The 27,660-nt window shown below is 43.1% G+C and overlaps 1 protein-coding gene across 2 annotated transcripts; it reads left to right on the forward strand.

Moving 5' to 3' along the window:
- The first annotated feature begins 8,231 nt into the window (after positions 1-8,231).
- On the forward strand, positions 8,232-26,486 carry fubp3 (far upstream element (FUSE) binding protein 3). 2 transcript variants are annotated; one of them, XM_028974251.1, is made up of 20 exons: positions 8,232-8,438; positions 12,849-12,960; positions 17,122-17,155; positions 17,374-17,423; positions 17,567-17,638; positions 18,170-18,227; positions 18,541-18,703; positions 18,803-18,901; positions 19,030-19,128; positions 19,653-19,755; positions 20,145-20,245; positions 21,662-21,803; positions 24,163-24,323; positions 24,515-24,588; positions 24,810-24,886; positions 25,092-25,160; positions 25,524-25,643; positions 25,989-26,060; positions 26,150-26,280; positions 26,378-26,486. In XM_028974251.1, exons 1-20 carry the CDS (start codon positions 8,337-8,339, stop codon positions 26,384-26,386), a joined length of 1,848 nt encoding a protein of 615 aa, XP_028830084.1. In that variant the 5' UTR covers positions 8,232-8,336; the 3' UTR covers positions 26,387-26,486. The 2 variants fall into 2 exon arrangements, with proteins under 2 accessions (XP_028830084.1, XP_028830085.1); XM_028974252.1 differs by lacking the exon at positions 25,524-25,643 and having other exon boundaries at positions 8,236-8,438.
- Positions 26,487-27,660: the final 1,174 nt, after the last annotated feature.

Raw genomic sequence — 27,660 nt, forward strand, 5'->3', positions numbered from 1 at the left:
AGTTTAAAACACTGATCTGAGGAATAAATGGTGACACAACTAAATCTCAGAAATTTTAGATCAGCTTTTCGGCTTGACGTGTCTGCAACCATTAGCCAGATCAGCCTGGTAAATGCATGGCTTATCATAAACGACATGTTAATCTCTTGATCGATCTATAAATATTTAACACGTTAAAGTAAATGAAAATAGGGAGCCATGGCTGGACCGTGGCACACATTTGCTGCTTTTTTCAGCACACAGAATGGAAATCAAGCCTGACCAGATAAAAATATTTCAACACATACACAGTGCCATGTGACACACAGTTCACTTTTTTTGGGGCCACATCATCTGAAAATTTCCCTGAGTCTCTTTACCACACTCATCCTTTTAAATAGGCATTATAGCAAGTTATGATTATGTTATGATTAATACATTGCAACATGGCCAATTAGTTCATTTTAATAGCTTGACAGCCCTACAAAAACACAGATTGTCCTTTAAAGATTCTCCTTTGTGGTTTCTCTGAGGGCATTCATTCAACTGATCCAATTTCCTTTAATGTATATACATGTATAATGTATAACTATGCCAATCAGTGTGCAATGCATAAGTTAGTGACATTATAGAGGAGACGAGTGAACTTCAAACAGGGCGTACAATGTCCTGGTCTGTCTGTCTTTGCAAACCTGTCCAACTCTGCTTCCATGCCTCACTGACCTTTATTCTCAACATCAGCCGGCATAAAAGGGCAGGAACAACGACTGCAGGAGGTCAATTACCATCAATTAGAGTAACCTAAGACCTCAGGCCTGCACAGAGCCCCTGCAGTGTGGGAGACAGCCTCATCAAGGTGTAGTTTTAACAAGGCACTGCAGAGGTTTACTCCACGTGTGTTTTTTTTGTTTTTTGATTTTTTTTATGCGCGTGTGCATTGTGTGCAGCTCTCCACTTTTCAGGGCGTCAGACCAGAGCAAAGAAAACGCACGTTTTGTTCACCATTCAAGTTTTCACACTACGTCAACGGCTGACTGAGTTGAAATTTCCATTTTGACATCAGGCACATTTAATGAATGCATTTATTTTAAAAAGTACATTTACTGTGACAACATAGTAAAACTGTTAAAATACATCAATCGTTTTGCTCGACTCATTTTGATATTTTATATGCTGGACCTCAGTTTGGGTTCCACAACGCTGCCCATCCTTTGGTTAAGCTTTCTTTGCACAGGTCCAAGTACCATGAAACTTCTTTTAGACAACAAAGTAAAAAGTATACATTTTGTATACAAGAAGCCCTGGTAGAGCATGACAGGTTTTTTGTAAGTATGGTGCAGTGCAAAATCAAAAGGCCATTGTTAAGAATAGCTGCCTGTCGGTCTGGCATTCTCTCAGGGCTTTGATGAGATGGTTTACCATCTGGCTGTGTAAAGGGTTAACAGGCCCCAGAGGTTTGTAGCCAAAAACTAATGGGCCTGGAAAAGATGATGAGGTCATGTTCACACTGCACTGCGCTTCTGCTGGGTTTATAGAAGGTGGAGGCCTGCCGCAGACTTGTATAGTGAATTATGTAAGGTGGGAGAAAAACAGTAACAGTGTAGATCCTGTTTTATAGTTATATTTATTCATGTAATTATTGGATCGGAAACACGTGTTTTGCTATATACTGCGTATACTGTGTATTATACTAGCATCAGAATAACATCAGAATGCAATACTGGATGTTTGATAGCCAGCGAACTTGTAAACAATCGTCTAGAAGTTGCTTTTTCATTGGACAAGGCAACTGTGGTGAACTGTGTTTATACTCCTAAATAACCAATAGTGAAAATCTAACACTGTGCATGTATGTAATAAGTCATGGAAAAGTTAATGTCACCTGACGCTATCAAACTATTTGTCTGGTCATGTTCAGTTCTTGTTATTAGGCGTCCATAACCTGAACACATCTATGTTGAAAGATTGAAGGTATCTCTACTACGGCTCAGACGCAGTACCCTTAAGTAGCATGGTGAACTCCCTCAGGTGCTCCTTCTCACACTGTCCATGTTCAAACACCACCAGACGTCTGCTGCTGTCAGAGGGCACCCAGACCCACTCTCCTCTGGATCTATAAACAGATGGGAGGCCATTATGACCAAAGCCCTGTCTTTGTGTTTCGGGGAGCAAGTGATAAAATATTGATGGAAAAATAGAAATATTTTGCCTCCTGCTTAATGTTGCCCATCACGGTGGGGTTAATGACTGTTTAGGACCCCCGGTATCATGTTACAGTGATCTGCACTAACCTGTGCTTTACATAGTCAATGGACTTTGGAGTTTTCTCCCCAGCGGGGCTGCGTTCGATCGATAGCTTTTTGCTACTCCGGATAAACTGTTTTAGGTGATAGTCCCTGGGCCTTCTTTGATGGTGCTTGTTTTGATTTTTTTTTTGCCGTATAATATTGTCTATTCTTTTTCTTTCCTATATGTCGGTTTATGTTTATGTTAGCCCTTTATAATTTGCATTGCCAAGCAAGGAAGTTGTTGGAAAAGCTCTAACTCATCTTACTTATTCACTCAGGGGATCTCTCACACACAAACACACACACACACTCCAGCAGAAGACTGGAGTGCAAAGATCAGAAGGTGACTCTCTCTCTCTCTCTGTGTCTCTCTCTCTCTCGCACACACACTTTCGTACTCTCTGGCCAATAACCAGCTGCTTGACGATTCTAAAACAAGTCCCAAATGCCTATGAGAAGCTCCGCTCCCAGGGGTGGCGGTAATGCAGCATGTTTACCCCAATCAATAGCTTTATTTTCCCCCCATTGACGGCTCTGTCCAGCCCCGGGGCTCTGCGCTTTGTTTGCAAGCAGCACTCATTATGTCTTTCGATTTGTTGCTGTAATAGGAGGTAAAGGGTGGAGGGGAGGCCTGCAGAGTTCAAGGTGCTGCTCCTCTTCAGCCTCTTATGGGGCTCCCTGGAAGCCCACCACAGCAGCCACAGGCGCATTTAATGGCCCTGGATGAGTGCTGTCTGTATTTATGAGATTTGTTTAATGCACATTTTCTTTCTTCACCCACTATACTGGGCTGGGCTGACTGGTTAAAGGACATTGCTGTTTTGAAATAAAGACTGGGCAGTAAGATTCAAGAGCTTTTCCTTTCTACAGAATTCTACGGGGCTTTCCATTTGTAATCTGTGTGGGGTATGGTGTACAGTGATTTCAGATTTGCCACTAGAGGGCAGGAGGTTAAGAGCGCCGACCAAGAGCCTAGTTTAATAGGGTCCTGCTCAGGATAGTTCTGGGGGGAAGGCGTCATAACATGTTCAACACTAAAACACATACTTTTCATCTATAGCATATGGATACTCATTTGGTCATATTTGTTAATTTTTACTGTGCCTTTATCACATGCATAAGTAACATCCTATATAATATAATGAAGTTATCATATACCATATTGCATTGGCAGCTACATGATATTATATATTTACATATGCCCTATATAATACATATGCCCAGATTCTCATATTGTGTATTAGTTGCAACTTCATGTACAACATCAAACCATCATGTACGTGGTCCATGATACACACACTCACCACCCCAAGGAAAAGCCAGTAACCAAAATACTTGTTTAAATAGATTAATGCAAATAAGAACAGTTGAAAGTGAAAGTGAAGTGATTGTGATACACTGCAACACAGCACACGGTTACACAATGAAATGTGTCCTCTGCTTTTAAACCAGCAGCCTTGGTGAGCAGTGGGCAGCCATGACAGGCGCCCGGGGGGCAGTGTGTGGGGATGGTGCTTTTCTCAGTGGCACCTCAGTGGCACCTTGGCAGATCAGGCAACCTTCTGATTACGGGGCCTCTTCCTTAACCACTAGGACACCACTGCCCCACTGGTGGGTACGGAAAGAGACCCCTAATCAGAAGGTTGCCAGTTCAAATCCCGAACTGCCAAGGTGCCACTGAGGTGCCACTGAGCAAAGTACCATCCCCCCACTCTGCTCCCCGGGCGCCTGTCATGGCTGCCCACTGCTCACTAAGGGGATAGGGGACACATTTCTTTGTGTACTGTGCTGCAGTGTTTCACAATGACAATCACTTCACTTTCAGGTTTTTTTTTTTCTAGTGCTTTTAACACTACCAGACTTTCACTGGTGAGAATAAGCTCAAGGAAATACTGATGGACGCCCCACTGGTAGCTTGCATTACCGACTATTTAACGAAGTGACCACAGCATGTCCAGCTGAAGAGCAGGGGACAGTCCAAGCAACCTTCCTCTTTACCCTCTACACGTTGGACTTCAGGCAGCTTTGTAAACATCACAAAGACAGAAAACTGACTGTGGACTTTAGAAAGCAGGCACCTCCTCCCACCCCAGTCATCGGAGGGGTTAATGGTGAGGTAGCTGAGGACTACCAATACCAGGGGGTACACATGGGAAGTAAACTGGACTGGTCCAAGAATACCAACACTGTCTTCCAGAAAGGGCAGGCCTGGCTTTTTGACTACTGAGTGTAGAAAAATGCTGACCATGTTCTACCACTCTGTAGTAGAGAGTGTTGTGTTCTTTGCGGCCATGTGCTGGGGCAGTGCAGTGAAGTTGGCTGATGCCAATAGGCTGAACAAGCTGATCAAAAAGCCTGCTTCTGTCCTGGGTGCCTCTAGATGTAGAACTGAGCACCACAGGAAGTCCTTCTTACCCATGGAAATAAGTCTTCCTCTTTCTGTAGGTGATCTTCTCAGGATCAATATTAATGTCTGCTCCCCAGGCGCGTATCATGGCAGCCCACAATCACAACTTATGTGATGGGTTCGTTGTGTGCACCATGTGCTGTGCTGCAGTGTATCACAATGACAATCACTTCACTTTCACTTTCATGGGACCAAGCAATTCCACTCATCTCTGTGTTATTGAATGTTGGCTTTCATCCCTCATAACATGCTGCTACCTTGCTCTCTATTTATGGCAAAACACAATGTCACTTTCATAATCACTTGATCTAATTAATGTCAATTTACTTTGTTAGGGTCATTTTGAAATCTGACTGCATTTAGCCTGTCTTTAGGATAAAAGAATTTCCCTCTGGATAAATATTTTTTTATTATCTTCTATGTCTCAGCTTTACTATTTTATTTTTTTGTTTGAAGTCTGTCTGGTATCAGCAAATATCTGCTGCTGATCCCAGAACAGCATCTGTAATGTTAAGGTGGTTTTGTTCAGGGACTGGGTTTGGGTTAGTGATGAAATTCAAGGATCAGAAAGATAACTGAGCCCCAAATAGAATAACATTTTGTGACTGCTTTCATGAAATGCACCTTCCAACAACACCCAAGACACGGTAACCCTTTTATGTCTTGTACAATTGGCTGAAATGTTTTAAAGTGCTTCAGACATTCTATGCACTGTTTGTATATTTTCCCTTATTGTCAAAAGGAGTTTAGGATGCTTTTTATTTGAACACGGTTGAAAGGCATCCATCACCTTAAAGGATTCGCTTGCTGATTCATGGCATAATGACAAGCAGAAGATCAATCAGTGAAAGAAAATAGCTCGGAAAATGCTTTTTTTGTTAGTTCATGGTGAGAGGATCTGGCAAACAAGCCCATTTAGCTATTATTTCCTCTCAGTCGCCGGCACCAGCACAATGAAGTGAACCTGCTTGACGGAGGGGGACTTGAGAATGGCAAAGAATAGGACGGGATGGGGGGGCGAGGACAGAGGGAGGGAGAGAGGGAGGGGAGCCGTGATGGGGACCGGGGAGGGGTCATCGTGTCCCAGCAGAGAGATAGAGGGAAATAGTGGAAAACATCCATAATTTTCACTGCAGGATCCCACGTAATTGCGTCATTTAAAATACAGATACAAGACTGAATAAGGAAAAAAAAAAAGTGGCTGGGGGTGTGGAACACAGGGTCAAAGAGGGAGGAAAAGAAGAAAGAGAAAATGCAAGGAGATAAAAAAGAGAGTGCATTTATGATGACAAGAAAAAGTGGTCTGGTCTCCTATTCAGCCGTTTCTCCCTCTCCTTCTATAAATATATATAACAGGAAGTAACCTGTCAAGGGTTTGCTCTTTTCCTTTTAGAAAGCTCCTCGCTCTGTAATAATGCGCTCCTGCTTTTATTCTCACAGAGTTAGAGTAAAATTGTCATGTTTACTTGCAAGTGTTTTTTGAATGCACCCTTTGTGTCTTTTAGCTCCTTTTAAGTTTCTCTTAAGAATAAATTGAATCCTTTCTATGACTGCCAAGAAAATCACACTAACCAAACACTTCATTAAAAGAGTAATCTCGCTCCTGTAAAGGAGTCATTGTGTTGCTGGTGATTTTGTCCTTGGAGAATAGTCTAAATAAAACAGGTTGCAGTGGGTGTTAGCTTTGCCCATTTCAAAAATATAAAAGTATCAGACAAAACCCTTTTGTCTGGGTGTATGCATGGCAGCGCTAAGCAGCCTCACCAACTCATGTCATGAACAAAGTTCCAGAGTAACATGTTCCAGCATCTGTAATGCTTCTGTGATACATATTTTTTCTGATGCAATCTGCACAATGACTTCCACATAAATAAATATAATGTGAACAATACATCACTTATGGCAGAAGTAATAGTGTGCACCTACCTATTTCAAACATGCATGTGTCTTGTTTTTAGAAAATATCATAAATAAAAGCCTCATAATAAAAGTGTGACAGAGATGCATCAAGTACAAAAATACATGTGTATACATATAGCCTACACGGCATAGCCAAAATCTATAATGCTTCGTGAATTTCAATCATGGGGCAAAAAAAAAAAAAAAAGTATGACAGAATCTATTCCCAATGCGAAACAAACAGGAGAGGGGAACCCCTGACACTTGATCAGCCTTCTATGGTAATTGCTTTCAGCAGTACACAGGATTACAGATGCTCTATCCAACTCTTTACCCGTCCTGACCCGTTCCCACTGTCAGCACCTGCTTTGGATATCGCTATCCCCTGGAAAATGCCAGAAAGAGAGGGGATCGGAGCAGGCAACTGAGGCTATAATTGCTGTGAATGACTTCAGCGTTTGACTTTGATGCAGGGTGACAGAAGAAAAAACTAACTTTAGCCAGCCACCCGCTCCTGAGTTTGAATACATTGACCAGCAGATGGAAACAATATTTGCGATCTTCATTTGGAGGTGTCAGTGTGACTAACATAATGGCAACTGCCCTCGCTCCCGCTTCCATTTCCCCGCCATAATTTGTGCAGGAGGCAAGTGCCTCGGGCTGATGGAGCTGGAAAACTGATACCTCCGTGTGTCCACCAGGCTAACCCCATCATGTGTCAGTCTCCCAATGGGAAAACGACTCACAGAAACAACTCATCAGGAAACGTGGTCTGGTTGAATAAAATGTTTGTTCGGGATGGAAAGAGCAAGTGATGGAGTTTACATTATTCATGAACACAATCCTTCTGGGTGAAGCTGCCATGGCTATTTGTGCTGAAGGTCTAGCTGTGCTCGTACCCGCTGCATTTATATGTCACATACCAAAGATTCGTGTTTCAAGACATAAATAATCGGTTTGGGCAAAATTCAGGCAGTGGGAACTCTTTTGCATAAACAGGCTTGGAAATTGATGGCAATTTTATTACACTTAACTCTCCATACATCCAACATCTGCCAGATGTGCAAGGATAGATGTTTCCACATGTGACTTTGCAAGGAAGTTCCAAATTGCTTCGTCTCTTTTTCCTATTTTCCTCATGGATCGTTATGTTGGTTTCTCAGTGTAAAGCCATTATCTCACAGGACGATCATATCTAAAACAGACACAGCCCGGCTGCAGCACATCCATCCATCCAAACTCTCATAATCATTCTGATCAATCAATCAATCAGATCTGATCAATGACACTCTTTGCACTCTCGGGTAAATCTTGAACCCTGGGGGATAGAAAGCGTTTCTTGCCATGACAGAATCGGAGCGGGACTGGTTCTCCATGCAGGGTGGTCCCCAGATTACGTCCCGCGATACACGTTGAAAGGACGTCAGACTCTTTATTAATACAAAAATAAGAATTGTGGGCGTTCAAGGGGAATAGTTCAAGAGAAAATTCGAGTCAGAGAGGAGGTGGTCCACCTGAGGTGGCGACCATCACACCGAGACGCGAAACCGAGATCCCGCCACATCCGGTGTCGGTGCCCGCGTGCCACCACGTGATCTCGGCGAAGTCTCGCGTTGCCTCCGCCGAGGCGAGTTTTGGCTTCCTCTTCCGGGGTCGGCGCGTGTTGTCTGATCGGCCGAGGCTCGCTGCTCCGAGTTTTTTTTTTTCGCTCCCCCTCTTCCTCCCCCCGCTCATGTGTCGCTGAGCGAGCTGCTGTGGTGGAGATGATGATGATGATGGCGGAGCTGGTGCAGGGACAGGCCTCGGTGGCTCAGCCCGGGATGAAAGCAGACGGCTTCGCCGACGCGTTGCACCGAGCGCGACAGGTAACGCGGCAGCGGACAGGAGGGATTATGGCTTTTCTCCCCCCCAGAAAAGAAAGACAATCGGACGAGATTGAAGCGAGGCCTTTACGGGTGGGGGAGGAGTGGAGCTACTTTTTAAGCGGCGTTGCCCCAGCCCCCCCCCTCCTCCTGTGCGCATACTAAGCTAACTGGCTACGCCAGGTCCAAGTGTTAAGACTTGCATGGCTGTGCGGACAGATTAAGATAAAAAATGGGGGCCAGAAGGCGCGCAGCAAACAAGCGACACTTAGCGTGGCAGCTAATAATAAAAAAACCCAGCCAAACTCTTAACTCGTCGACACGAAGGGGTTCGAATCGGCGCAAAGCCACCAGTCCGTCCGAACACAGCGTTGTAAAAATGAAATAAAACGCGACGTGCAACCTGTTGTGACGCCGCACAAGTTTCGAGCGGCTGTAGCCGTGGCCTACTTCTTAACTTCGCCCCGACGTCGGCCCGAGTTGGGCGAACGAGGCGGCCAGCCGAGCTGTTTGGTGGCGTATTTTGCCCAGCCTGCGCTCGGCCGACGTGTGTCCGCGGCGCGGTTACGAGACCTTCTTCTCCGCGAAGAAAAACTACAACTTGCCGCTGAAGTTAGCCAAGTGCTGCGTTGCTAGCTAGCGAGTTTTTTTTTTTTTTTTTTAACAGCGGCGCAACAAGTTCGGGGAACGAGTTAATTTAACTTGCACGACCCTCGCTTATGAACGATATATATATATATAATTTTAATGAACTAACTTAGTAGTATGCGAGTAGAATGTTGTTTGTCGAGTGACGCAATTTATACTGAACGGGCTCGCGGAACGTCGCTATCTCTGCTTTGCAAGATTGATTCTGTTTTATTAATTATTGTTAGCGCCGTTGTAATTAATTTGCCGGTTTTGTGGTGAGCGATTTTATTATATATATATATAATTTTTAGTTGGTTTTTTTACGTGTGTCAGGCGTTTGAAACCGTTCCTCTCGGTGGCCTGTTAACGCCTCGCCTGGGTCGTTCGTGCAAGATGATTGCCCACCTATTATTAGTTTAAAGGACTTAGTCGGGCTATTTTGCCACGTGCTGCCCGGAAATCTCGCGGGTTTCGGCGCTGTCACGGCTACGTCATCGCGTTGAGTTCTGTGCGCACGTGCGCTCGTCCCAGTGACCCCCCGCATTACAGCCGCCACATTTAGGGCTTCGTCGTGTCACCCGATTGTGCACTGTTGCTGCTACCTATAAGTAAAGTGAAGTGATTATCACATGTGATACACAGCAGCACAGCATACGGTGCACACGGTGAAATTTGTCCTCTGCATTTAACCCATCACCCTGAGTGAACAGTGGGCAGCCATGACATGCGCCCGGGGAGCAGTGTGTGGGGACGGTGCTATTGCTCTGTGGTACCTCAGTGGCACCTTGGCGGATCGGGAATCGAACCAGCGACCTTCTGATTACGGGGCTGCTTCCTTAACCCGCTAGGCCACCACCGCCCCTTATATGTTGTAACAATGTGCCATTTCACTGAACTTGCAATTGCGTCGTACTCGTAAAAGATCACAGGAGGAGTCGGTAACAGATCACCGTGTAGGAACGAAGTGAGAACACAATGAAAACCTATACGGTGAACTGAGTCGGCCACTTACTATAATAGCACGAGTTGTGAGTGGTCAGTCGGCAGCCGACGGGAAGTCCTGAGCTGTCAAGAGTCGTGTTTGGGAGAGCCGCCAATGCCCACCCACCCCCCACTCACTGCACCCAGGGAGCTCAGTGCACCTCCCTTCCCGCCATGCCATGTTCCAGCGCTCCTGAGCCTATGTAAATAGTGCCCTCTGCCCCTGACACATGTCCCCCTTCCTAAACACGGCCGCGGGCCAAGCATGCGGAGCGTGCACGCTCTCGCGCGAGCACTCATAATCTCCCTCATGTAACACATGCGAGGGAGCAGTTGGAGGGTGGGGAGGGTCTCCATTTTAAAACGCCCTGGCCATTTGTCTCTATCTAATCTGTGTGCTTAATCGGCGCGTGCGAGGTTCACTTGAAAGAAGTTACTGTGGCACACAGTGTCACTGCAAATGTCTCATTGGCTGTGTCAGAGCTATATATAAAAAAATGCACACACACACACACACATGCATATATAAAATAAATATTACCACTGCTACAGTCAGCTGTCCCACCCTGGCTCCACCACGCCTATCTGGAGAGGGACAGGTAGGACAGCAGTGCCATTTGCACGTTTTGCTTTTATCAACACCACGGTGGAAAAAATAGAACTGGGAGGGCGGCCAGAGTCACGGCCCTGTCCGCTCTCGCCGCCTGCTTGGAAACGCGGATCTCGGGACCCGTTCAGTCGGCCCTGTTAATGTAAGAAGCGCCTTTGCTCACAATGTGAGAGGGAGGGAGGGGGGGGACGATGTATGGTTTGAGACAATCACTGTCTTTGTGCGTGGCGCTCTAGTGACGGCGGTGTGCACCAGCATTGTGGATGAGTTGTGTAATCCTGTGTAGGGAAGGTCTCCTCTGTGCAGGTCCTTCTTTGAAGTACACACACGCCACTGCTGAAGTTTAGTTTATCAGGATCATGTTTACTTTGTGGCCATGTAGTTGCGTTTGCACACTTTTCTGCCTGCAAGAGGCTGAGAAAGTGACTTTCTTTGTGATCTTAATGTTGAGATCTAGCAGGTATACCAAAACTGGAGCGTTCGGGACCTGGCATGGTGTACATACTATGGTGTACAACCTCATTCCAACAGGCAGCTGGGCCAATCATGAAATTATGTTCAAATTGTTCGTCCTTTGCAGACTGCACTATTGTAGTTTTAGCGACTTTATTAACCCATGCACGTTACCATGTGATTAAGTATTACAAAAACATCAGTTTTAGTTACGCTTATCGCATTTAACAATTATTGGACTATTGCTTTACCACTAGACATTATTTGATTGTGCTGCAGTTCATGCAAAGTGGGCAGTGGTGGCCTAGCGGTTAAGGAAGCGGCCCTCGTAATCAGAAGGTTGCCGGTTCGATCCCCAATCCACCACGGTACCACTGAGCAAAGCACCGTCCCCACACGCTGCTCCCCGGGCGCCTGTCATGGCTGCCCACTGCTTACTAAGGGTGATGGGTTAAATGCAGAGGACAAATTTCACTGTGTGCACAGTGTGCTGTGCTGCTGTGTATAGTAAGTGACAATAACTTCACTTCAAGTGACAGTATTTTCATGTGTAGAAAAGTCACTGTCAGGTGGCCTTTAAAGCTGTTTATAACTTATAGCTGTAATCATTTCAGTCTTCATATTGATGTAAGCGTTCTCTATCATGATGAAATATTTTATTATTATGTTGGCCAGTTAATCAGCAGACTCATACAATTGCTTTAGGTGCTATTCCCCACCTCTGTTCTGTGAGCTTTAGGGTTTTTTCCTTAATCCGTAGAAGGTCCCTAAACACGGCAACAAGTGGCCGGTTGTTCATTCAGGCTTTCTCAGATCGTGTTTACCTCCTCCAGCCGCGAGCCTCAGCCTTCACCGGGTATTTGATTTATCAGTGCTCTCGCATTGCTGGCATTCCACCCCAGCATTGCCCAGAAAGAAGGTTTTAGCTGGAGGGAGGAGGCGGAGCCATCTCTGCCGAGTTCCCCCTTCCACAGGGCCCCACTCTCACTCGGCAAAGCTCCGGCAGGGTTCACATTCAAGTTGTCCCGCACTCCTCCTCCTCCTCTCTCTGTCAAACTCTGTCCCCAGCAGAGCCGGGACAGAGGTGCATTGCCACGCCTTGTGTTTTAACATTAGCATTTTCATTTTCTGATATGCTGTACATTTCGCCAGAGGACAACAAGCTGAAAGGAGAACGTTGGGGTGGGGATAGCGCAGCTCTTTTGTAGGACACTGGTTTTGACTGGCAGGCCGAAGCCACCGCAAGTAGCTAATTGGACTGGGGAAGCTGCATAATTTAATGAAAAGTGCCCAATTAGCACCGCAGCAGAGTTGGTGCCTGTACTTGACTCAGTCGCAGCAGGGGCTATCGCTGTGTTCGTGAAATTACGCTTTTCTTGCTTTTCATCTGTGAGGTTAGGTGTGAATAATAAAAAGTGTAAAGTGAAGTGATTGTCACTTGTGACACACAGCAGCGCAGCACACGGTGCACACAGTGAAATTTGTCCTCTGCATTTAACCCATCACCCTGAGTGAGCAGTGGGCAGCCATGACAGGCGCCCATGGAGCAGTGTGTGGGGACGGTGCTTTGCTCAGTGGCACCTTGGTGGATCGGGATTTGAACCGGCTACCTTCTGATTACAGGGCCGCTTCCTTAACCACTAGGCCACCACTGCCCCCTAATTCTGTTATTGTGTTTGTAAGATTCCTTGCACCGGTCGTCACTGCCGTGTCTTAATGTTGGTTTTCTCCCCCTCCAGATTGCAGCAAAAATGGGCAGTGACCAGATGCAGCATCTTAATAACTCCTCTCCAGTTGTAGACCCCTCACTCTATGCCTACGGAGGCCAGAAGCGCTCACTGGATGAAGGAGGTGAGGACCTTTCTACTGTTTGGGCGCCGCCCTATGCATGCAGCCTTACAGCACCCTATAATAATAATGAAGCCTAGTTTCCTTCATCACGTCCATATATCTCGTGATATGATCAAGCGGGTGGCAGTAGATTGTCACTGTTGACCTACAAAGTTCCATTTTTTCAAATCCTTGTACTGTCCCCGTAACCCTGAGACACTTAACCTCATGTTGATCCAGGGGACAACTGACAATGTAATTAGTGAATGTAAGTCGCTCTGGATAAGATAAGCAGATGCTTCTCCTCAGTCCTGCCTTTTACGTGGCGGCCTTGTCGGGGAAGATTAAAATTAGTTCAGCGTGTATGAATGGCGAGAAACCGTGCTGGCCTTTCACTCTGTGACATTCATCCGGCCGCTTGCTTGGAAAACCGATGAGGGCGGATAGATGAACTGAGCAAACAGTGTCGCATCAATCACTGCCACGTCCAAGAGCGCTTCTCACGTTAGCGACCTGCCGCTTTTATGCTGACCTGTGTACGCCGGCGGCCAGTGTACTCCGAGGTAGGCTGGGTATCACGTGGTTTGGTTAAGTCAAGGCCATTGAAATTGACTTATTAATGTGTAGAAGATGAATAGCTTCTCTGCGAGCTTCTGCCCAGCGGAATAAATTGGACTTGTCAAATCAGATCACGTGATCTTCAGCGTAGCTGTTATTTCTGGGCAGGATTACCATGTCCTCGGCACAAAGTAAATAAACCTTTTAGGCCCCGACAGATCCCGAGATGTTGTGGAGGCGAGCTGCAGAGTGCCTCTGCCCGCGGACACCCGCTCACGCCAGCGTACGTCAGGCAGCAGGGCGAGCGCCGCTGCTGCCACTCTTCCTGCAGGAGAAGTGAAACCGGTTTTTCTCTGACACAAAATACCGCTCTGGGTGGGGTGGGGGGAAAGCACAGCAGAAGCCTCAGTATGTTGTCTCGGGTTCCACTGGGTGTGTTTTTGAAACGGGCCTCTTGGTTCGCCTGGTTTTATTTGAAATCGGCCTGAAACAATTTAAAATGTGATCATTCGTGTTTGGATTTACTGGTACATGCAGACATACAGAGTGCATGTCGCAGTGAATGTGTGAACCTTGATAAGTGTAACCACATTTACACATGTGTAAAACCTTAAACTGCAGCCTTTAGCCACAGGCTATACAGCAGGAAATGATATGATCTTTGCAGGATTCTGGCAGCTATTTTGACAAAATGGACTAACACCATGATAATGGTGGTGGAATAACTCAACGCATATGGTTGTGTATCAAATTGAGTGTAAATATCACCAACCATAATCAGACCACATTTCTTCATAAACATTGTTCATAATTTGGAATCCAGATTAGAAAAGTCAGAATCAATAAATTTTAAATTCTATCTTTTCAGAAAGGAGAAACAATGTAGAAAAGTTCTGTGGATGTCAGTCACTGACAAGCCCCGCCTCTTTTCTGTCTTAAATAGGGCATCTTTAATTGTATAAAAATGTTTGAGTAAATGGTTTAAGGTTTGAGAGAATTTTTTTGTGCAGTTTGATATGAAGTTAAACATTTCTATTATCAAGTCAAACACAGTTTGTAAATTTTACTGTCACGGTAAATTAATATTGCGGCTTATTTACCAGAGAGAATATTTATCTTATTAGTAGCCACTGGTTCATTTCTATAGTAGAAAACACATTCTGCTAATGTCCCTTTATGAAATTGAAGCCCTGTAGTTTTTTTTTAAGATCTCCTATTATGAGATTATTTAACATTATTATTACTTCAGATTCCTTGTATGTGCTTGCACATACTTGGCCAATAAACACTATTCTGATGTTCCTGCAGTGGCTAGAAATCTCATTCTGTGACTGGCTAAAAATGGTTGTAATTCTGCAACATGGCTGAATTTCAGAAAGAGACTTCAGATATGGTATCAGGGGTCCACTATATAAAAGCAAAAAAAAAAGTCATAATAGGGGCCTTTAACATTATGCAAGGACTTGTATATGGTCAAAAGACATTAAAATGTTTGGGTTCTTAGCAGAAGCTGATTGTAGGGCCTGGAATAAGTGCTCTTGTGGGGACTGAGATGTCACGTTCACTATTTTCTCAGAAAGCAAACTTTTCCAATCAGTCGCTTGCAGAAGCTATCCAAAGCCTTGTAATCACATTTTAAATTGGGAAAGTCTTATGGATTTTTGCCCAGTTTTTACCTGGCTGTAGGTCATGAAAGTACCAAGAGACCTGAACTTGCACATGGTCCATGTCTGGCAAGAATGTCTAAAGTGAAGCAAAGTGATTATTGTTATTGTGAAGCACAGCACACGGTGACTCAACGAAATGTGTCCTCTGCTTTTAACCAATTCCCTTGATGAGCAGTGGGCAGGCATTAAAGGCGCCTGGGGAATGAGTGGGGACGGTACTTTGCAGTAATTTCATAATCTGTAATTTTATAAAATAATCAACTATTCACAGAATATTCACTAATCTTTACAAACCCTTTATTCAATAGTTTGACTTAATGGAAATTGCTTGTATCATTGTTTTGTGCTTATGATTATTTTAATGAATGTCAGAAAAATTTTAGACAATGTTAAATGATTGTTGTGCCAAATAGGGCGGAACAGTATATCAAAATCGATCCAAAATCGCAATTTGACTGCAATTTTGCAATGCCAGACTTTGCTAAATCCGTTATTGTTGGGGCTGCAGTCATGCTGGGTGGGCTGGAGGTGGTCAGTGAGCGAGAGACTGGCGCGTTGTGGATGCAGGCAGGAGAGAAGCAGCTGCAGAGACAGTGTGGAGAACGGGACTGGACTAATGTCAAATGCAGCTAAATGGGCACAGCGTGGGCAGATGATGCTCTATCCATCCGTTCTGAGATCTTCGTGGTAAGCCACTTTCAGACCAAACGTGGCATGCGTTGTACTCGCCATGAGGTTTGTGTTTCACGCTTTGTGTATGTTTCGAAGGGACAGGCCGAACACTAGCCCGCTATGCCGGTTTGATTTTATTGGTCATGCAAAAATGCGTTCAACTAATGTAAAGTCACACACAAGGCCAGCGAGTGGTGTGACCCTAACTGTTGCACACGCTTGTGCGTAAACAATCGGGCAAGTGGAACAGATTTGGCACTGACAACCGCGTGTCTCATTTGGTCTGAAAACGACTGTAGCCCGCCGGGCGACAGCCCCACCCATGGGTGGAGGAGTCTGATCAGGTTGCGCTGATATTCCTGTTTGATAGACATGCTCACCAATCTGATGTGTTAAAAGCCACGCCCACTTAAACGCATGCAAGGGCACTCGCTCGCAACTTGTTATGCTAGGCACAGCGCAGTTCATATTTCACTATGGTTATGCTACAGTTACTACACATAGTATAGTGTATAATCACAAATTAAATCGCAATTCCAATATTTGTCAAGTAAATTACTATTCTTTTTTTTTTTTTTTTTTTTTTTTAAGAAAAAGTACGTTTTCTTAAAATCCTTCAGCCTTAGTCCCAAGAGTCATTTATATTTTACAGCATTACAGCTCTAGGCTACTACCACCCTAATTAGTTCATTAAGAAAGTGCTCTATTACAAAATTAATAGTAGAACGTAAGAAACGTGTTAAATCGCTGTACTTTTCCTTTGAAACTTAAGTACATTTGAAGGTAAATTCTTTTGGGGTTTTACTCAAATGGAATTTTAAAAGCGGCACTTATACTTAAATTTCCTTGAACGTGAGAGAAAAATGGTTCTTAATAATATTCTGGATCCCTGTCATTCACAAAAATTTAAATGTAAATGGTGGGGTCACATGTCTACTTCCAAACCATGATAAAAAACGTGCACAATGTTGGATTTGGCTTTATATAACTTTAATTGGTCTAATTTTAGACATCTAGCCTTATACTGACATTTGTACCAATGCTTTGTTGGTCCTGTGACAAACTGGTGCCTTGTTGAGGTGAGATAAGATAAGATGATCCTTTATTAGTCCCACAAGTGGAAAATGTACAAACATGTTGTCATGTTTTGGAGTCATTTTTGAACAAACCTGTGGCCACTCTTTACCTTTTGCTCCACCACAGCTTGTTAATACCCGCCAGCCTCCTTTGTTCACTTGTATAGATGAGTGTTGTTTAATTAAATGGCAATTTTCTCTTCCTGCAGTGGGCAACCAGCTGGGTGCACTTGCACATCAAAGGTATGTATAGTTTCTAAACTGTAGTCTACTATGCAATTTCAGCCCAGGCTTCAAGATATCGATAACCTGTGTTATTGTTGGTGTAACATGCCTAGCGCACCTACGTGACTGAGCAGCCCAGCTACATTTAAGCCACATGGCTGACAAATTCCTGCGTCTTAATTGCAGCGTCTTTATTTTGACATGGATAAATTCAGTCTTTCTCTTCTCGTGTCCAGGGCTATTGTGACTGAAGACTTCAAAGTGCCTGATAAGATGGTTGGGTTTAGTAAGTATCTTTGCATATTGAGGAAAAAAAGTCATTGTCTGAGATGTCCAAGCTTTGCTGTGGTTTTAGGTTCTTTTTATGTAGATTTTTATCCTATGCAGTTTGCAGACTTGCTGTATTTATCTATTTTATTTTATTTTAAGTTATTGGAAGAGGTGGAGAACAGATCACAAGAATTCAGCTGGAGTCTGGCTGTAAGATCCAGATTGCTCCTGGTAGGCACTTCCTCATGGTGTGGGTGAACTTGCATGGCTTATGTCACATGTCTTTTATCACATGGTTGAGGTATGGGATTATAAAACTGTCTAGCCTTTTTTTGCAAATGGTTGCGAGAGTATTTTAAAGACAGTACATGAAATTACTCTGTTATATTATGACATCTTTTAAAATGTACATTTACGGCATTTATCAGAAGCCCTTATCCAGAGCGACTTACAATCAGTAGTTGCAGGGACAGTCCCCCCTGGAGCAACTTAAGGTTAAGTGTCTTGCTCAGGGACACAATGGTAGTAAGTGGGATTTGAACCTGGGTCTTCTGGTTCATAGGCGAGTTTGTTACCCACTAGGCTACTACCACCCTTACCATAGCACAATTCCTAAAGGGAAGTGTTAACCTTAAATAATTGACCAATTGTTTTACATTTATTTCTGCACCTGTAATCCTACTACCCAGTAGTAGTGGTGTGTGCCGTTTTGTTCTCTTTTGCTCTGATTAATGTGTCTCTTTGTGTATGTTTGTGCTGCAGACAGTGGAGGGATGATGGACAGGCCCTGTACCTTGACAGGAAGTCCTGAAAACATTGAGTAAGCAAAGGCTTTTCTGCATACCCTGTTTGCCGCCCCATCCACACTCTTAAATCTTAAAAACCACAAAAAGACTGTCCAATAAACAGTTTATTTTTTGGATTTCGTGTACCTAATATGCAATCAATTGCCGATGTGCTGCAAATGTGTTTCTATGTCAATACCTGTCTGATTTTGCTACTTAAGTTGTAAAGCCTGTGTGTAATGATTTGCTTCCTTTTGAATGTTTAAGATGTAGTTCATAATCAACAGTATCAGCAGTTATTTGCCAGAAGGTAAATTTGTTTCCTGTTATCCCTCTTCGGTCTGTCAGGCAGGCAAAACGTTTGCTGGGTCAGATTGTTGAACGTTGTCGAAATGGCCCTGGCTTCCACAGTGATATGGACGGCAACAATGCCATCCAAGAGATCCTCATCCCAGCCAGCAAAGTGGGTCTAGTTATCGGAAAAGGAGGCGACACCATCAAACAGCTTCAGGTAAGGAATCTGTTCGTTTTGAATAACCGTTATCAAAACTGCAGTTGATATTGCAACTACGGGCAATCACTAAATGATATTTGTGTTCAATTGCTTCAGGAAAGAACAGGAGTGAAGATGATCATGATACAGGATGGCCCAATGCCCACTGGTGCAGATAAGCCCCTGAGAATCACTGGAGACCCATACAAAGTCCAGGTGTGTCGGACGCTGTCATTGTTTCAATATTCGAAATGTATAATTCACATAATTACCAAACGTGTTTTGTTTGTGTTATGATGTACAATTTATTTATTCATTAATATAATTTTCTTTTCCTCCTCCAGCAAGCTAGAGAGCTGGTGGTTGAGATTATCCGAGATAAAGACCAAGGAGACTTCCGTGCGGGACTGGGCGGCTCCAGACTTGCGGGAAGCAGCCTTGATGTAAGTGTATTTTTAATAGAACACGTGCTAAATTAGTTCTGCGATTTACTGAGATTATTGGTGTAACGTGCGTGAAATCATGCTTTGGTAATTACCATTGGGAAGTGTAATTGAAATTGAGAAGTGTTCTCTTTTGAGGGATTGCAGAAACAGGACTTGATGCATCTTTGTGCCATAGGACAAGTTAGAACAACTGTAAAACCATGGGGCTATTTGATGAAGCATGTTTGAATAGGTTTTGAAATATCAGATTCAGCTTATTCCCCCAAGGAAGTAAAAACTAAATATAGGCAAATATGATGTTGCACAATCATGACTAGTTTTATGGTTGTGTAATTTAATAATCAATTGTGACTTTGAATATTCATGGATCATGTTCAAAATGCTGGTATTTTAAGTTCCACACTTTTCTGGTTTTATTCAAGTGGTATTTTGTAGTGAAATGAGCGTTTGCTCTGGGAATTTTTTTATTATTATTATTATAATAATTAAAAAATGTAATATCCTACAATCTGTCCATACAGGTAGCAGTTCCGAGGTTTGCTGTCGGAATAGTCATTGGTAGAAATGGGGAAATGATCAAGAAGATCCAAAATGATGCTGGCGTGAGGATCCAGTTCAAACCAGGTGACTGGCCCCTGTCATGCCCCTTGCTCCCCTCCATCTAATGTCTCAGTAGCTGATCTGACCTGATCTAATTGCTTTTAAAGATAGGAGACACCCCCCCTTCATCATAATGTATTAGCTGAGTGCTTCTCAATTGTTTTTTTTGTTTTTTTTCTACAAAATTATGCTGTTACCTTTGTTGATTATTGACCCTGTAGGCTTGTCCTACTGTAGTCACAATGAAGCAAAGCACTATGTATGCTTAATCACATTGCTCCCCACTCTTTGAGAATTGCTGGATTAGCCCATCCCTTGTTTTTTTTTTTTTAAATGTCTAAAAAGTTTAGCCGAAGTTTATCTCGACCCATCTGGCATTGTATCCCACATTCACCCGCTCTTCTGTCACCCAGATGATGGCATCAGCCCCGACCGAATCGCTCAAGTGATGGGCCAGTCCGACAGATGCCAGCATGCAGTTCACCTCATTAATGAGCTGGTCCACACAGCACAGGTTTGACACCAGCACCTCTGCTCCTCACCCTCTGTTTTTATGTCCTTTCGCTGTACGACCAATTTCCCAGTGACACTCAGCCCTTTGATGCTGACTAGCTTTCCTAGGTCTAAGTCTTGCCTTGATGGCATATGATATTAGACTGGGTGACCCTTTCTAGTTTTAATTGTTTTTAGGTAGTTGACAATTCTCTTTGCAGAAGGGATGTTTGTTTCATCAAATATTTCACTGTGTTATTGCAGCCGTTTGCTAAATGTTCATTTCTTTCCCTCATTAGTACACACAACACCCCATATTGGCAGAGAAACGCAGAATTGTCCATTTTTGCAGATTTCTTAATTAAGAAAAACTGAAATTTCTCAGTCCTAAGTATTCAGACCCTTTGTTCAGTATTTAGTTCAAGCACCCTTTTGATCTAATACAGCGATGAGTATTTTGGGGAAAGATGCAACAAGTTTTTCCACACCTGGATTTGATGCTCCTCTGCCATTCCTCCTTGCAGATCCTTTCCAGTTCTGGCAGGTTGTATGGTAAACGTTGGTGCAGCTCAGCCACAGAGATCTTTAGGGGGAGTTACCTTTCTTTAGGCTCTTCTCCAGCCAATAGCTCAGTTTGGCCAGTCAGCTAGCTCTAGGAAGGGTTCTGGTTGTCACAGACATCTTCCATTTAAGGATTATGGAGGCCACTGTGCTCTTCGGAACTTTTAGTGCATCAAGCTCTTCAGACAATTCCTTTTGACCTCTTTAATTTCTTTTGCTCTGATATTAATTGTGAGCTGTAAGGTCTTATATAGACAGGGGTGTGGCTTTCCTAATCAAGTCCAATCAGTATAATCCAACACAGCTGGAATCAAATGAAGGTGTAGAACCATCTGAAGGAGGATCAGAAGACATGAGCAGGACCTTAGTTAAATAAATGAAAGTGAAGTGATTGTCATTGTGATGTGTGCACAGCACACTGTGCACACAACGAAATGTGGTGAGCAGTTGGCAGCCATGAAAGGTGCCCAGGGAGCAGTGTGTGGGGACTGTGCTTTATTCAGTGGCACCTTGGTACCTTGTATTTTAACAACCTACCGATCACGGGTCTGCTTTCTTACCCACTAGGCTACTACTACACCAAATATATGAGTGTCACAGCATAGGGTATGAATACTTAGGGCAATGTGATGTTTCAGTTTTTCTTTGTTAATACATTTTCTGTCAATATGTGGTGCTGTATGTACATTAATGAAGAAAAAATTAACTCAAAAAGATTTTATGATTGTTTTATCAGACCTGTAAAGGCAGTTGGGCTCTTCTTTCTTCTTTATATTTCTTTATAATTCTCATCAAACCCTGTATCTCTAAGGCCAAAAAAACTCCAAGCAAGGTACATTGTACACAAATTTACCAGCATTTTATTTTCCCTGGACAGGAGAGGGATGGTTTTGGGGGGTCAGTTGGGCCCAGAGGACGAGGTAGAGGTCGTGGCGACTGGAACATCGGCGCACCAGGAGGAGTTCAGGAAGTCACTTACACAATACCTGCTGACAAATGTGGCCTTGTGATCGGGAAAGGTGAGTCAACCAAATTGGCTATTAAGCTCAGATATGTGCAAAGTCATGCCCTTTAAAACTGGTTCATCGTGTGTGTGAACCTTAATGCTGCTGACTTTTAAACACATTCAGAGGGCGGCACCTCTCGAGGGTGGCCGTGTCGTTTGACTCCCTCCCCCGCTCATTCTTGCAACACAAGTCCCATTCAGCTCCACAGGGAGCCTAATGAAGAGGATAATTTACGTAATGTGACATTAATTGTTGAATCCTCATAATAACCTGCAATCATGTGGGTTACATGGTTACATCTAATCACAGCCATTCGGGGCTATGGAGGCGTCTGAGTGGATGAATGATCTAAATTAGCTCACAGACCATTCATGCTTGCTTCAAAGCTACCTATTTAACTTGCGTTCCACTCTGCTGGAAGTTAGGGTGTCGGAATGTGTAGACTTGCGGCTGCTTTGGTGTGGCCAGGGCAGGGACTCTGGGCTTAGCGCCTGTTATAAATAAATTGGACTGTTTTAGTATGGCTGTATGTAATGCTGTGGTGAAGCACAAGTGAACCTGCCATTATGCTTACACTAGCAGTGTCATGTTTCCTTAGATATTTTCCATATATTCCTTTTTCCTCGATATTTAAGGTAGCAGAAGAACTGATCATAGCATTTTAGCAATATATGTGATTTAGTTCATTTTTTTGTTTTTGCTTTCTGTTTCACCTCTCTGGTAACTGTGCTTGTAAATGAAATTAGGTTTAGATAAATGCTCACTGAATTAGAAAACTCCTAGGTAATTATATTCTCTGGACCTACACAATATTATATGTTTACATGGTGCACATGCAAACGGGATGTGTTTGATACCTGATGCTCTTTTTCATTTGTAACTTTTTCCCTTCTAATATTTTAAGATGTTTCTTAACCACCCGTAGATGTGTAGACTGAAATGTCTGCAGGTTTGGTCTTTGCTAACTTGCTGAAAGGGATTTTAGCCACCATATAAAATGGTAAAGACTTTTCTATTATTTCTTTAGAGCTCGCATAACAAGCGAGCAGTCAGCGAACACAAACGTCCGCTCTATAGTACCTATGCTTTCCGTATGATTTGCTGCTTGTAAAAAACATTTTCAGTAATTGGTAAAAAAATTTTTACGTGTTGTATATTTCATTAAATATACATTTTATTAATGAACTCTATTTTGTAATTTGCACATTTCCGTTCCCTGAATACAGCCCCATTGTCAAGATGTTTCTTATGAATAGGAAAATGTGTTCTGGTGACTGTGGTTACACTGAAAATATATGCCTACAGAAAGCCACCTTTGCCTAGATTTCCCCATTTCTCTAAATCCCTCCATATTTTAGAGCACAGTTAGTGTTCCCACAACTGCTCCGGGTCCCCATGAAATTCTCACCTTTTCCCCCTCCAGCTGACTAAACCAGTCTCATTGATAAGCAAAAATTAGCTTGGCCTCGTGAGGCTCAGTCCATGAACTGAATGGTCAGTGTTCAGCCAGTCTTCTCTCCCTGACCAGAGACCTCATAATGGCTTCATCAATGCAGAAGTTTCATTTGGTTAACAATGGGTTAATGGCCCATGCCTTGTCAATTGGCACCAGCGAAGAGGCCATGGGAGGAGGAGGCTTTCTGACCAGTGTTTTCAGAGGGGGTCAGCAGGGGTCGTCCGAGTGTCACCCAGATGTGAACAAACGTGTAATTGATGTTTGGACGTCCCCCTGCTCTCCCCTTGGGAAGCTACGGTGTCTTTTCACTGGGACGAGAGGGGAGGAGGAGGAGACAGTACGCCACCCTCTCTTCCCCTTCTACCCCTTAGTTAAAAAAACATGTTTGAGAATGAGCAAATAAAAGAGGCAGAAAGGAGGGACATCCCATGGAGGATACGCTTTAATTTCTTAACCCTCCCGGACTGTTAATTACTGCCTGCATGTCCATCTTAGTGATCGTCTTCTGTGATGAAGTTATGCAGTCTGTGGATTTTTTTTTATCTTTTTATTTTTATTCTCCCCTCATGGGGGCTTCGTAATGTTTTCTGCGTTGTAAATGTGCAACTGTCCTTTTCAGGCATCCTCAATGGCCAAAATGAAATTAAGGGAACTAAAAAATACAATGTACTGAGTAATAATGTGGTAAGATACTCAAAATGATTTTTGGTGGCACATTAACAGAATTTCTCCAGTCGTTCCAAAATGGAAATAATGTTTAAAAGTAAGCCATTCTAGGCAGTTTTCTGTAAAGGATTTCTTCTCTATTTTCTACTTTGAGGCCTAGCATCCTTAGACACCCATTTATTCAAATGTACCCCTATAATGTACCGTACATACTTAAACAACCTTTTAAATAATAACTTTGCCTTTCAGGTGGAGAAACCATCAAGAACATCAACCAACAGTCAGGAGCCCACGTTGAGCTGCAGAGGAACCCTCCACCCAACACAGATCCCAACGTGCGCATATTCTCCATCCGAGGCACCCCTCAGCAAATGGAGCTGGCCCGGCAGCTTATTGATGAGAAGATCGGGGTAGGTGGTCATTCGTGGCTCTGTTCCCTGCCCTCTCGCCACTACATATAGTGTCACGATGAGTTAAGTTTTGAATGACCAACTGGGTTGGACAGTGTTCAGCAACAAACATCTGCCCTTTGACCTTTCCTTCGTCCTCAAGTGGCTCTTCTTTCTCTCTCCTCCTCTTCGCTGCTCTTCTCCTCATTCAGGCCTCAGGAATGGGAGGCAGCAGCAGCTTTGGGCTAAATCCTTTCACCCAAGGACCTGGTACCCCCCACCAGAAGTGAGTTTTTTTTTTTTTTTTTTTTTTTTTTTTTTTTTTTTTTTTTTTTTTTTTTTTCTTTGTTTGTTTGTTTGGTTTTTTTTGTTTTACTTATTTGCCTTTTTTTTTTTTTTTTTGGAAACCTACTTCCTGTCTGTTACTAAATGCTAAGTCCTCCTTTTTTGTGGCTTTTTGTTAAACCTTGTGGGCTTTTTTTTTTTATTTTTCTCCTTCCGCATTAGTGGCCCACAAACCTTCATGCCTGGTGGATGGGGCACAACATACCAGCCATGGCAGCCTCAAAGCCAGCAGGATCCCGGTAGGTCCACCCAGCATTTTCCTGCAGTCTCAGTGAAATCAGTTCAGTACAGACTATACCTCGCTCTGTCACCTATTTCTGTCTGAGAAACATGGTACTTAACTCCTCCCCTACATCCCAGACTCTTGGTTCACTAACAGCTGGTTTCTGTGGACCCAGAAGAGGAAGGATGTTCTCACTGCTAAACCTCTGTTTCTGATTTCAGGTCACAATGGATCCCAGACTGGCCAGATGGACTATTCCAAAGCATGGGAGCAGTATTATAAAAAGCTAGGCGAGTTGTGGGTTTTTGTTGTTGCTTCACTGACACTATATACACATCCTTGTACTAGCGGACCAAAGATCTGTACTTGGGGTGGCAATAGCAATATCAATATGTAGTCCCTGAATAATTATGAAACTGTAAATTCTGCTTCATGTATTAATGAAGATGAAAAATCATGTGTGTGTGTGTGTGTGTTTTGGAGGGGGTCAACTTAAAGCTGTTTGAAATAAACCAAATAAAACACTAGGTGTTAAGACTTTTGGTACAGGTACTAGGATATTGATATCACTACATTATATGCACACACACACACACTCTCTCTGAAGGAGTGACTAGGAGCCAGTTTATCACTTCCCCCTCCCCTCTGTTCAGACGGGCACCAACCCCCACTGCTAACCCACCTGTCCAGCAGGCCTGTAAGCCCTTTTTCTCGCATGCCTCCTACTGTCTCTGTGACAGCAACCCCGCATCATCGAGTGCTGAAGTGCACAGGTGCAAATCTAGAAGTATTTGTTTGAAGGAGACTCTTTTCTTGTTTTAAATGTAGACACGTGCTTTGGTCATCTTTTATCCTGTTTGTGTCCTCCCCCTTTATGGGATTATCGTGTATGGTGTGTAATTAGACAGATCATGCAGTGGCATTTTTGGGTGCAATATATAACAATAAACAGTAAATTACATTATTACTTTACATTAACATTCATTTTCAAGCATTGTCACGCTTTTTTTTATTTTATTTATTGTTCAGTCATTATATTAGTGCTTATTTAGGGTCCAGGACCTGTGTTCTTGCTGAGCTCTCTTAATGGTGCTAATCACGCCCGCTTACCTTTGCAGGTCAGCAGAGTCAACCCCAGAACACTGGCCCTGACTACAGCAAAGCATGGGAGGAGTACTACAAGAAACAGAGTAAGTGGGACGCCGCCCCGCCCCGCCCCCACCCCGCAGTCAGCCGTGCATTCGTTTTCTCATCGCTCTGCCTTTCTCTCCCATTCCAGACCAGGGTGCAGGTCCTGGCTCCCAGCAGAGCTCGCCTCCGGACTACAGCGCTGCCTGGGTGGAGTATTACAGACAGCAAGGGGCCTACTACGGCCAGGGCACACAGCAGACACAGGCTCCTGGCCTTCAGGTACTGGTCCAGCTCCGACGTGCCTGCTTGTGGGCTTGGTCTCTCAGCATGTGTGGGTCTCCTGGGCTGCCCCTAACTCATCTTTGTTCTTTTGCAGGATCATTAGAGAGGGATGCCCTTTAGGTGAAGATTTTTTTTGAATCACTGAGGATTAAAAAAAAAAAAAAAACCTTTTGTAACAGAGGTTTCTAGATTTGCAACGCCTTGAAGACTTTTACTTTTTTCTTAGTGGAAAACACTAGCTGTAGAATGACTTATACAATTAAAAAAAAAGAATATTTCTAAATCAGGAATATAAAAAATTGCTACTAAATATTTCCGTACACCGTTATATGAATGGACAACTTCCGGGATCCCTTTTGGAATTTTTGTTTTTCCTGTTTTTTTCTATTCTTTTCTTTTCAATTCAGATTATACCGCCAAAATGAACCCCGGAATTGTAACATTTCAGCAAACGCAATATAATCTATTTTTTCTAGTTCTGTTGCAGTAAATTGTAATTATGGGCTTAGCAGTCTTGAATACGTTTGTTTTGTTTTTGTCATAAAATGTTTTAAGAATGTGTAAAAAGTTTTCTTTTTTCTTACATAAAGCATTTTAATTCAGTAAAATGAAACTGTGATGTTTTGTTACAGGAAAATGTATTCTTTTTGTTACAAAATACAATGAGTGATGTTGGCGAATGGCAGTCAATTCCTAATTTAATTCCTGTTGTGCTTTGTATTCTGTTTTTCATTGTCATTTTATTGTACTCTGGTTTGAAAAGGTGCAATATCTTATTTCATTTTTGAAACAAAGATGGATTCTCTAATATTTGGACAGACGTTTAACATGTAGATCTTAGATTTATTTTTTTAGGCGTATGAAAATGTAATGGATAATTTTTTTATTATGATCTGAAATGGGATAAGGGGGGGATGTTGCATATTGTGAGTTTTTGCCTTTGCTATCTTGTAAAACTATGTATGTATGCACAAATACTTGACTAAATACTTTATTTTAAAAATATATATATATAAATATATATATAATTAAATCAAAGAAGTTTTTTTTTTTTTTTTTTTCATGGAGTCATTATTGCAGGAAAACTGTCCCTGTTTTTCTGTTCTTGTTTTCATACTGAAATTTTTCAAAGATCGTGAATGTGTAATTGAAATTTGATGTTGCATCTTGCTATGGACAAAAATGAGAGCTGATAGGTTTTTATGTATGTTCTGTTATTAAAGAATTCAAGACTGCTAAGCCCCCAGATCCTACCTGTGTAATAATTAATTGTAGTTTTTTTTTTTATATTCTAAGTATTAAGATCAAAGTTGTCTTATTTGGTACCACCCTGTTTCCTGTTGACCCAACCAGTACACACTGTGGACATGTGTACAG

The sequence above is a fragment of the Denticeps clupeoides genome, chromosome 3, assembly GCF_900700375.1.
Source record: "Denticeps clupeoides chromosome 3, fDenClu1.1, whole genome shotgun sequence".
Lineage (NCBI taxonomy): Eukaryota > Metazoa > Chordata > Actinopteri > Clupeiformes > Denticipitidae > Denticeps > Denticeps clupeoides.